The 12,491-nt window shown below is 34.1% G+C and overlaps 1 protein-coding gene across 2 annotated transcripts in view; it reads right to left on the bottom strand.

The window, feature by feature from the left end:
• LOC149774886 (limbic system-associated membrane protein-like) overlaps nt 1–6,271 on the bottom strand; it is a 138,397-nt gene extending 132,126 nt beyond the window's left edge. Inside the window, exon 1 of one of the 2 annotated variants that reach the window (XM_089944642.1) lies at nt 5,482–6,271. In XM_089944642.1, coding sequence (XP_089800768.1) covers nt 5,482–5,551 — 70 coding nt within the window. In that variant the 5' untranslated portion in view covers nt 5,552–6,271. The remainder of the gene's footprint in view (nt 1–5,481) is intronic. The other variant, XM_089944641.1, reaches the window with a different exon arrangement.
• Nucleotides 6,272–12,491: the final 6,220 nt, after the last annotated feature.

Consider the following 12,491-nt stretch of genomic DNA (forward strand, 5'->3'; position numbering starts at 1 on the left):
TAGAGTAGTGTGAATATAAACACTGACTCTTTTTTCATAGTGCGAGTGTATGTGTTTGTGTGTTTGTGTTTGTAACCGCTCACGTAAGTTTGTGTGAATAGTAGATTATGGGTTTGTTTATTGTTTCTTAGCGTATGTGGAGAGTATAGTTTGGGTTTTGTAACCGCTCACGTACGATTGTGTGGATAGTAGATTATGGATTTTGTTTATTGTTTCTTAGCGTATGTGGAGAGTATAGTTTGGGTTTTGTAACCGCTCACGTACGATTGTGTGGATAGTAGATTATGGATTTTGTTTTAATGATTTGCGTGTGTAAATAGTAGATTTGGGGTTTGTTTATTGTTTCTTAGCGTATGTGGAGAGTATAGTTTGGGTTTTGTAACCGCTCACGTACGATTGTGTGGATAGTAGATTATGGATTTTGTTTATTGTTTCTTAGCGTATGTGGAGAGTATAGTTTGGGTTTTGTAACCGCTCACGTACGATTGTGTGGATAGTAGATTATGGATTTTGTTTTAATGATTTGCGTGTGTAAATAGTAGATTTGGGGTTTGTTTATTGTTGCTTCACTTATGTGGATAGTATATTATATGAAATGAGAAAAGTAGGGGATGTTTTCCTTCACGTCCGCGCGTTGTTTGGTCATGATCTAGGTAAGATCAATTTTATGTTTTTAGGGGATGTTTTCCTTCACGTCCGTACATTAACTATAAGAACCCACAAGGTTTGATGTTCGAACCATTCTACGGAATAATAAAAACGAAGATGGTGGTTGCAAGTGAGTTGTTCAACAATTTGGTACATATATACAATTGGATAATGGATGGTATCTATGTAGTGGAGAGACTAGAAAAAGAATGGAAGATAGCAGAGTATCTGGACTACGCTAAATGCCTAAACGTAGCAAAAGAAGTGATAGCAGAAATGATAGAAGAGGAGGAAAAGAGATTGAGAGGTATGATAAATCCCACCTATGTCAGAGTGGGAAGCCTAAAGGAAGAACTTGACAATGCAAGCAAAGTCAGGTGCTTTCTTGAAAATATGTCACATGGGACAGAGTGCTCTTTTGTGGAGAGAGGTCAGGAAAGACTGAGGAAAGGAGAGGAGTTGATGAGAAAAGTGATGGAGGTAGAGGTAAAGAAGATTAAAGAGAGATGGAATAAAGAAAGAAAAGATCAGGAAAACAAAAAGAAACAGGCTGATTTTGAAAGGCTAAATCAGAATTGGATCAAAGTCCAGGAAAAGTTTAGAGCCTTGGGCCATCCAGACTGGATGCCAGAGGAGAAAAAGAAGAAGAAAGGAATAATGGAAAAAGTGAGGACTTGGTGGAAGAAGTGGAGGAGTTAGAAGAAGAAGAAGAAGAAACCCAAAGGCCCTTTTCAGGACCACCCACATTTCTCGAAAAGAGATAGCCTTTCGATTGCCTACCCCTTTTTTAAATTTTTTTTTTTTTTAAAAATCCCATGTTCAATTCCCCTTGTCCCTAAAGTAGTTTTTTTTTCTAACATGTTCAATTCCCCTTTGTCCCTAGACAAACCCAAACTCTATTCCCATGTTCAATTCCCCTTGTCCCTAGACAGACCCAAACTCTATTCCCCATGTTCAATTGCCTTCGTCCCTAGAATCGATATTGTTTTCCATTGTTCGAATGCCTTTGTCGCTAAAATGGATATTTCCTTTTTTTCCTTTCTCCAATGTTAAATTCCATTGTCGCTAATCTTACCCAGGGTTTTTTGCCCATGTTAAATTTCCGTTGTCGCTAATCTTACCCAGGGTGGTTAATGTTAAATTTCCATTGTCGCTAATCTTACCCAGGGGGTGTTTTTAATGCTAATTCCCATTGTCGCTAATCTCACCCCATTCACTACTTTTAACACATTTATAGTGATTAAATAAGCCAAAGACCCATTCACTGCTTGGTAGGGCTGGGTTTGCGATCAAGTGTAAGGACCATTTACATATTATAAAACAGTATGTAACATAGAAGAAATATGTTTACAAATATCTTTTATAGTCCTTTTGTCACTCTTCATTTCTATTCTTCAAGGAAATATACAGATACAGACATTAACAGATAACTTCAAGGTCCGCAGAATTATCATCCCAGGCCCTATATCGCCCTTTGAATGCTTTCTGCCCGTTTGCAATACATTTCTAAATTGTGATTGGCCCTGGACAATCACAACTGAGATCCTGCATTTCTAATTCCATTTGTTTATACAGAACAAGGAATATTACTTAACGCGTCAGCTGAAAAACATTTCTTTCCCAAAGTACTAGTGTATGATTTCCTGACAATGACTGACTTGCCATTTCAACTCAAGATGTCGTCCCTAACCTGCAGCTACGCATTTTGCTATTTACAAAAAAAATAGAAATAAAAAGTATTTCTTCAAGGCAAAGTAATTTCCCGTCAAACCATTCTGCTAATATGGCAACAGAGCACAAACGATTACAAAGCTACAATGATTAATTCCTTCGGCACACCGTGTTTCTGATTGAAGTTTTAGTATTGTTTAATAAGGATGCAGCAACTGCAGAAACATTTGTATTCAATGAAGGAGGACTTCTATTGTTATCGATCTGACCGAAAGGTAACGATCATGTCGCGTCCAAAAACAACTCCGTGTTCTGATTGTTTAAAGAAATTTTCATTTTGCCTTGAAATACTAAAGGAAGTAAACTAGATAGCACCAAACACAACCAGAAGACTGCAATAAATATTTCTATTACTGCAAAGATTCCTATAAAGAAAGAAAGTTCAGATCAGGGATCTGATTTTCCGACCTCATTGGAAAAATCACATCAATGGCTGTCTCTGTCGAACAGCTACGTAAAATATTCGGTCCTATTTTACACCGAAAGTGTCCTCCATCCATGTTGTTGCTATGATCACATTGATATGCTTTTCTGATGACTCTATTTTAGCCCCCATATTACTGCTACATGCATAATTCAATTATACAAACTATTGGCCTTTCTCCCGGATATGAGAATCTTCTGTTTACTTAGGTCTCGTGGTGAATTATTTTTAAATTGTAGAATTTCCCAAATTTTATCCTGTTTATATATTAACATGCTCTTAGCAGTACTTTTGATGTACTTTAATAAAATTCCTGGTTGCTTGGATTTTATTCATCAAAGTCAATTATACTTAAGAGATAAAAACAGAGTCAATCACCTCTTCAAATGAACAAGCAAATCCAGATAGCGGTATCTCATTGGTTAAATGCCGAAGATAGTAAAAATTATGGATACTGTTGACCTCTTTAATCATTTAAAACTCATATCCCCACTTTCCTCATTTTATTATCACGTTTTAATTAGAATTTAACTCGGCACGAACAGGATTCGTTACGACATTGCAAAAGAATCAATAGAGAAATGTTGATCGGTTGAAGTTGGACTTAATCGGGCTAAAAACCAGTGAAGATTTTTTCAGAAATTTCACTGATGCTGCTCAAAAGAGTGTGCAAAATAATAGTCCCAAGATAAAGGTATATATTAAAGAGAACAGTTTTGAAGATGTTGTTGCTGATGGAGCAAATGTTCATCAATCACATGTAAAGTGGATGACATAATCATATATGCATGAATATGATGATAGAAGAAGCCATTAACTGCAATAAATGATTGGACAAACGTCAAACATCTAGCTGGTGACTAAAGCTAATTATTTATGTATCGATTTATGTCAAGATGAGGAGACAGGTTTGTTACACAAATAGTCTGAAAATCAAACATTTCGTCCTCGTCCTAATCCTCATCTGTGATGCCTTTCTTTTAGGAAGGTTCACATTTTTGTGGTGGAACAACAGAAAACAGTGCAAAAAGATTAATTATAACGAATCACGATAAGATCGTTACACGATCGTCAAAGGGCATGACATTAAAAACAACTAGGAAACGCGCTGCAATGCATCTCCACGCGAGGCTAATATTTACTTCCGGTTTTTAATGCACCAGTCTGCACAGTTTTAAAGCCTTAAAAGTTTGTCGTATTCAATATTGCAAACGATTTCACGCGGATCACGCATGCTTTGTAACTGTGTTAAGCAATCATCGTACAGAGGCAGTTTTATGAGAAACACTGTAAAAAAAGATATATTTGAAAGAACTCTGACCGACGTCGGATTTGAAAATATTATCATTCTTGAGAACCGATCGAACAACTACTTGTTTCTAAGAGACAATATAGATTCCATTCAGCTAACAATAAGCTAAGATATGGGACTTTAGCTTCAACTGGTATTTGAGTAAAGTGTGTGTGTGTGTGTGTGTGTGTGTGTGTGTGTGTGTGTGTGATTTGGATTTTTAACGTAGCTTTAACAATTGTAAGTCATATCGCTACGATGTCTGCAGTGTGGCAGTTTGTAGTGATGTCTAGCACTGAGGCATCATGCCGCAGACAGGTAGCACGATGTCCCACCTAGTCACATTATCCTGACACCAGGTCGACCAGTCCTAACACTGACTTCTTAATGCTGAGCGTCTAGCGAGGCAGGTGCTAGTACCATTTTTATAAGTCTTTGGTATGACTCGGACGGGGTTCAAACACACGACCTCCCGTATCTGAGGCGGACGCTCTAACCACTAGACCACTGGGGCGGTGAATACAGTCAGAAGTAATGTTTTATTACATAATAGGGGTCACGTTACAGTGATTACCATAATGCAACACAGCCAAATAATTGTCAAATAATTTACAATTATCCAAGAGAGCTCATTGCCACTCGTTGTATCAACTGCGTACATGTGGTTTCAAGTCGAGTTATATGTCAATGAAAATATTTCATTCATATTCGGGAGGCCTCCTAATAGTATGTCAGCTTGATAATGATGTGAATGATGACTAATAAGAAGTACTGAATCAAAACATGTTTAATAGGAAACATGGATTTTACTCAACAGGCTGGTTTTATAGGAAACATGGATTTTACTCAACAGACTGGTTTTATAGGAAACATGGATTTTACTCAACAGACTGGTTTTATAGAAACAATGGATTTATCTCAAGTTTTACTTAACAGACTGCCGTTTAAACCTGAGTAGTTCATACCAATATTATCTTTTGAGGAAAAGATCCTCTGTCATTATATACGACTGCTTACTTGTAGGAAATCTCATTTAGGTGAAGGAATTAATAAAACAACTATTTTTTGGTTTCACTATCTTTCTATACATTTACCTCTTTAGGCAGAACATAAACTTAATCTGAACACACCCAGCCATCATATAATATTATATTCAACATTTAGAAAAATATTTATGATGAGATTGAAAGTCGAATGTGTCAGTCCGTCAATGAAAATGAAGTTGTCCGTTTTATTAACAATACAGTATACTATTTAAAACTTGTGTATATACCTCCATGTGAAAATTTGAACATGTCCATCAACGCATGCATATATATGTAACTGGACGCAGATGCATGTGTATGCGTGTATGAAAATGCATTTAGATGTGCGAAAGTAAACTTACCAGCGATTTGCAAAGACACACCGACAACAAAGAAAGGAATTATCAGTTTCACATTATTTCGGGTACTCATCGCTTCCTCTGTCCGATCACGGCATTGATTCCTGATCCTGACTTTATCAAATTCTTCATACGGTCTTTAATATCACCTCATTTCAGTTTCTAAATCCTTTGGGAAAACACTTCTCCGACAGCTCAAATACCGTATATACCTGAAACAAATCAATTCCTTCTAAATATGTTAATGATCACATGTATCCTGGATTCATGGCGTGTTAATCTATGATGGACACCCAAATAAATAAATAATTACTGCTACGAAATAGTCGTCTGCTTCCTCTCTCAGTCTGATTCGGTACGTGGCAGTTTCCCTCTCGCAGAGGAGCTCTAAGAGCATCCCTCGCGGATCGAATGGAAAACAATCATTGGGGCTTGTACTTTTTTCCTCTGTGAAACGTCACAAGCAGTGATATCAGTTTCCAAAAATAGCCATTCGGACAAGGCGAACCGGCGAAATGGCGTTTAGTCTTGTTTTCCGTGTTATTATTCCTATTATTGTTCTTACTGAAAACCATGTACCAGGCATTAAATTTGTTCATCTGAATATATATGTGCATTCCAATATTTAGTTGCAGTGGTGATTAAGCCTGCAGACTATAAATCATATAATCAAATTTGATGAATCTTCTAGAACAGTATAATACGCAAATTCCTTGTATTTCATCACCGATAGATATACCCTGAATATTTTGGGATGAAATTCCAAAGGAACTGCCAGCCAGCACCCCCCCCCCCTTAAATAATGTCGATGAAGTATTCTTATATGTGATTCATGTTTTAACATACAAATAGAGAGGGATTGTAACATTATACAAGTGTAACTGACTAATCAGAACCCTCTGTGCATGAGTCATGGCTTCAATGGTACTATCTACAGGCGTCCGCCTCTTTGATAGTTAGCAAGCTTTACACTTCCCCATTAATGATCTGTATTTAAACTATTAGAGTTTAATGAACATTGTAGAATTCATAAAGAAATAAAGATCACCAAACTGTATTATCCGCCACCCAAACGTTTCCTTAGCGAATACAAGCTGATAAACAGCCAGATATCAAATAAAATGACAAGGAAAAAAGGTACTTTGTATACTCTTGGCAGAGGACATTTCCACAAATGACATCAATGTTTTACGTTCAGATTGCCCAATTCGATATTAAAAGAAGATAAAACAAGCATAATGGAATGGCAGGATAACAACATTTGGTATTGTTAAAATCTTGACGAATGCGTATATTTTGTTAGCAGGATGCTGTGATGAAGTATTCTTGTGCAATAGGAATAAGATCAAGCAATGTTGAAATGGAATAAAGAACAAACACTGAAATAACAAACTGAACTAAAGCTACAGCAGGTACATGCTGTCCAAAAGTAATATCGTGGCAAACAGAGAAGGATCCATTCAGCACTACATTAGTAGTCTTTTATATTTCTAAGCTGAATACCCCGAATAACATACAGAAATCATGATTAGTGTCAGTTCTAAGAAGGCGATATAGAATCACACATCGTCTAAGAAGTCACGGCCCAAAGGGATTTGTACGATGGGTTAGGCCTTAGAGAGAACTTGCAGTCAAAAGGCCAGAAATTCTTTTTTGAAGAATTATACAACCCTACTTTTTTCTATCCAATCTGTTATTTGTTATAAAAAGGAATTTTATTAAAAGAAAAATAATATTGTTTCTTTCAGTTCATGGATTGGTAATGTTAACACGTACAATACCGCGAAGGCAATGTACACATGACTGAAAGGAGGAATATTGAAAACGCTAAATTGTAAGGTTTATTCTCACTAATTGCTACCGGTTGCAATGCATTATGAAATTTTGTAGAAGTTACTAATTACGATTTTCTGTATTAGCTTTCTTACAATCCCTTCCCAAAAGCTGGCAATGCAAAAGTGTTGTCATCGTCCGACTAAAAAGTGTTTAAGATATATAAATGGATATAAAGATCGTAATTTTTCTCTCGATTATAGTACATTCCGTGTTGAACTATTACGAAAACCTTGTTCTGTTCTGATCTCTACTGATAAATATGCATGGGGACTGATGTTTTGTTTTTCAGTTCCTGTATTTAACTGAATCCAGAAATATAACAAAAGGATTAGCATTTAATTGTCTCTTTACTGTGGAAGCGATCAAGATATAAGTGTGGTTTTTAAACTTTTTCAATTTAGCATATATTTTCCACTATAAGGAAATTTATAAACACAGGACTGCTCTTCATATTTTTATGTCAGTGGCAGTGATATATTTGGCTAAGCCATACAAAAATGGACCGCTACACGACTACGAAAGGTACAATTATTGTTTTTCAACAGAATGTTATTTCGCATAAACAAACTAATATCTTGTTAAACTGAAATATTATATGACCTTATTTAAGGAGAAATACTATCTTGTTTAAACAAAGCTGTTTGTTTGTTTGAAAGAATTAATGAATTAGGAATGAAGAAGAATGAATGTGACAAAAAGAATGTCTCTAATATAGCTGTTAACTCTTTTATTCTTATTGTTAGACAATGCAAAAATAGACCGCTACACGACTACAAAAGCTACAGTTAAACGGCAGATTGGGGTTAATTAGTTTTCAGTGATTACCGTGTGTCGTGTTGCTGACAAAAGATAGCTCATGGCTATCAGATATTAAGCTTTAGAAGAAATACGGGGGATATTTTCCGGCACATACATTTTTACAGCGTTATTTTTGAGAAATGTTGAAAGAAATGTATTTTACCGATTGTATCCACAAATACTGATATACACATCTTGTAGGAATAAAAAAACTGAAATTAACTTGTATTGTATAGACTGTCAAGGAAATGTGAAAGATCTCTGGTTTTATGGCCTTATAAACTTGTATTCTATAGACTGTCAAGGAAATGTGAAAGATCTCTGGTTTTATGGCCTTATAAACTTGTATTCTATAGACTGTCAAAGAAATGTGAAAGATCCCTGGTTTTATGGCCTTATAAACTTGTATTCTATAGACTGTCAAGGAAATGTGAAAGATCCCTGGTTTTATGGCCTTATAAACTTGCATTCGATCAGTGAATCAACACATGCTTTGGAAAATTATTGAACCAAACTGCTTTGTGCGTAAATGAAAATGAATTTCAGATGTAATGAATTAAATTTCTGTCGCTACTTTGTATGTATTTCGCGAATTTCGCTGGAAGTTTTGAATAATCAGATGTTTACTACTGCCAATAACTTGAATATTTTTAATCTGTTGAAACATTTGTAATTGTCTAATAGAAAGATAACACGATGCTGCAAATCGTATGGCTCTTGACACTCGTTCGTTTCTCCAAGCTCCTCTTTTCCAACTCCCATCGACTGCTTAAAGAAAAGCAACAGTTCCATTAATTATATATATACACAAACACTGCAATTTTAATAGAAAATGAGTTTCATCGTCAATAACTCAAACATAGCAGTATATATGTATCCTTAATTGATGATCACTGCCTTGATATATATATATATATATATATATATATATATATATATATATATATATATATATATATATATATATATATATATTTTTTTTTTTGATTTAACTATATCTGATCTAATATATATTTATTTCAATTTGATTGTTTGTTTGTCAGTTTACATGTTTTCTTTCTTTACATGCTATTGTAATATATATATATATATATATATATATATATATATATATATATATATATATATATATATATATATATATATATATATATATATATATATATATATATATATATATATATATAATTCAAGCAACAGTTCCATTAATTTTCAGCTGAACTAAGTATTAATGATGATAAAGTGACACTTTAGTCTAGTAATAAGCATATCATAATAGATACATGCATTGATTGCACAGAATAGTCCTTTAATATGAAAAAAAAAACAATTTTTGAGTAATTTATTTCTGAGCATTTTTAGGGAAGCTAATTGTTTTCAAGATGATGAGAGAATACAAGAAAGTAAATGTGTTTTGAATAAATATAGTCTCCAAACATGAAACGTTTTGTAAATTTATGTTGCTGTATTAAAATTATAATATATACAAATTAGTGATACACGTTTGCGAAAATTTTGAATAAACTACAAATATTAAAATTTAAGGCTTATATGATTTTAACATATTTTAAATTGCTTAAAATCTAAAGTCATATCACGTATTTTTCATAGTTAGAACTTTAAAACTGTTTTACTGGTTTCAAATAAGGCCATTGATTTATGTACCAAACTGTACAATGAAGAAAATATATAATTGTAATAAAATCGGAATTCATCTTCAACTTCTCCGGTTTCACATAAGTAACGTAATCAAGATGCACTATCGACATTCTTTTTGTCTACCTGTAACTATTTGAAGTGGAAGTTCTCCTAATCATAAGAGTGCATAGCCGTCTTATTTCTTTATTTGCAACAACATATAGGTATATTTCACATTCTATAAGACTTTCGTAAATCTTATACTTATTTAAATGGGGTGATCTCTTAATGCTATTCTTGCAAGATGATGCAATCCGTAACCGATGCACAATAAATAAATCAACATCGCCAGTGGCTTGAAATATCCACAACAATCAGCGATTTACACCAATATTTTACATATTTAATAAAATAGTCAATATGAATATTATAATGTTAACATTCAACAAGGACTCCCATGTTTGAAGTTTTTATTCCAAGTGACAAATAAATTTTACAGAACTGCTGATGGAGTTTCTCTGCAGATATACTATTCTCGTATACTCAGATCTCTGATGAAGAGACGTGAATGGGCTTAACACGAATATCAAGTAATTTGCAAATAATGTTCGGAGATGGATATTCGAGTTTTCTTATAAAGTTCTTGGCTGGAATTAAAGCTTTATAAGCTTGTATAACAAGTCCTTCGATTGCTTTTTATCAGTTCATCTGTTAGAAAACATTGCTTCCAAATAGTTCTAACAAATTAAATTTTGACACTTTCATTACGATAAGTACACTTTTCAGACTTTCTCAGTTTTCTTGAGCAAGCATGTCACCGGACACTTTTCAAACTTTGTACTTAAAACAGATGCACGCATACTAGAAGATTGACAAAGCAACTTTAATTTCTCCTGGAAGCACAAAGTTTAGACCGTTGGTGTTATAGAAACGATAGGTTTGTATGTCTCAATTCATGAGAAAATTTGAAGTGAACACTATGTATCTAAGAATATAGCACTAAATAAGCGTCTTCAACGTTGATAAATAGTTGTACCATTAAAAGATTTCCAAGAATCCGTGTCCTTAAATGGAGTTTGGCAACATCAATAAAAACGCATTTAAAAAAATTTCTCGTTCCATATGGTCATACGTAAGAAGTTCACGAGAAGTGAAATCCCCGACCGGTTATGGATGAAGAGTTACAACAACTGCGAGTGTTCACAAACTTTTGGTTGTTGTTCTCGTTGTGGGGTTTAACGCCATTTTCCAGCACACGATAGGCTATACATGGCGGCCAGTATTTTGGCTTCTCCCGGAATTAAATGACACTTATATGAATGCATTTTAAGGACCTTTTCATTGTATGATATCATCACACAAGGCTATTAATTAAATGAACTTATAACATGCATGTAAAGTGTTGAGAAGTTTATATCAGTGGTACTACTAGAGTATTTTGTAACCAAAGTTGCATTTAAAGGCAAATGTCTTCTTGGTGATAGTTTTGTTTTAATATAGTGATTTCAAAATAGCGTCGTAATGTTATATAGGTATGAAGCTACGATGATGATATCGGTATGTATTTTGCATATAGTTTTCTTTCATTAAATTAGTTAATTACATATTTTGAAAACATTTACCATTAATTTCATTAACTTCTATGTTAAAATACAAGAAGTAGGTAAATAGGTCCGCATGTCAGACCATATATAGAATATTTGTTTTCTTTCAACAGGTAATCAGATATATAACCATACTTTATTCCTTCTAGCGCCTTCGAATGAATACTCATTTGATAGGTGCATTATGTTTTAAAACAATAGTTTTGTATGTAAACCAACTGACATTGTTATGTAAACTACATCATTCCTGATAGGGCAAGATAACTGACATTGTTTAATGACATCATCATTGGTATGGCGAGATATAAACAACTGACATTGTTATATTAACTACAGCATTGTTGGTAGGACAAGATAAAAACAACCACGCTACATTTCTATGCAACCCGTTTGCAACACATACAGAAACATGTACCGCTGTCTTAGGTATAAACAAACCCAAGATAAACTGGTTAGCAAAATCAGTCACAAATAATGACCAAGCAATATTAACATAATAACACATCAGTTAGAATATCTAAATAAATCTGATAGCCAACATCTATCATTGTTTTATATGCTTGAATTCATTCATGGCATGTCCATCATGCTTATTTACAATAGAAACTCCAGTAGGTTTGTGATGCAGGCAGGTTTGTTTTCATAGTTTCCATAGTTTGAAAGATTTCTGCTGTTTACCAATACCTGCTTGTTGTATCTCATGTATTTTGTTTTGCATTGCAGCTTAATCATTTACATATAGGCTTTTAGTGGTGTCTTCAGAAATAGCTATAGAATAATACAAACACATTAAAACCTAGCCTCTACATTATTTAATATCTGCAAAGGTCAATCGTACATTGAATGAGTGTAAGGACATAGCCAGGGAAAAGTACCGATTTACACTGCCAGCATTGGAGAAAGAAGACAAGCATCCACAACTCTTAAGAATGCAAATCTTGTTATTACTGGGGTGTTTTGGGGCTTTTATTTATAAGCATCATAAAGTAATACTTAACGTTACATTCGTGATTTGATTTCGTGGTTGTTGATAGATAGTAAGGGGTGCTGGTTTGATACAACCGCCGTTTATGAATTGTTCGACGGTGTCTCCGAAAGATTACCTGATTTATAACGCAACTAAATAAAACATTAAAG

This window comes from Sinohyriopsis cumingii, unplaced genomic scaffold, assembly GCF_028554795.1.
Source record: "Sinohyriopsis cumingii isolate HCF-2022 unplaced genomic scaffold, ASM2855479v2 utg000088l, whole genome shotgun sequence".
Lineage (NCBI taxonomy): Eukaryota > Metazoa > Mollusca > Bivalvia > Unionida > Unionidae > Sinohyriopsis > Sinohyriopsis cumingii.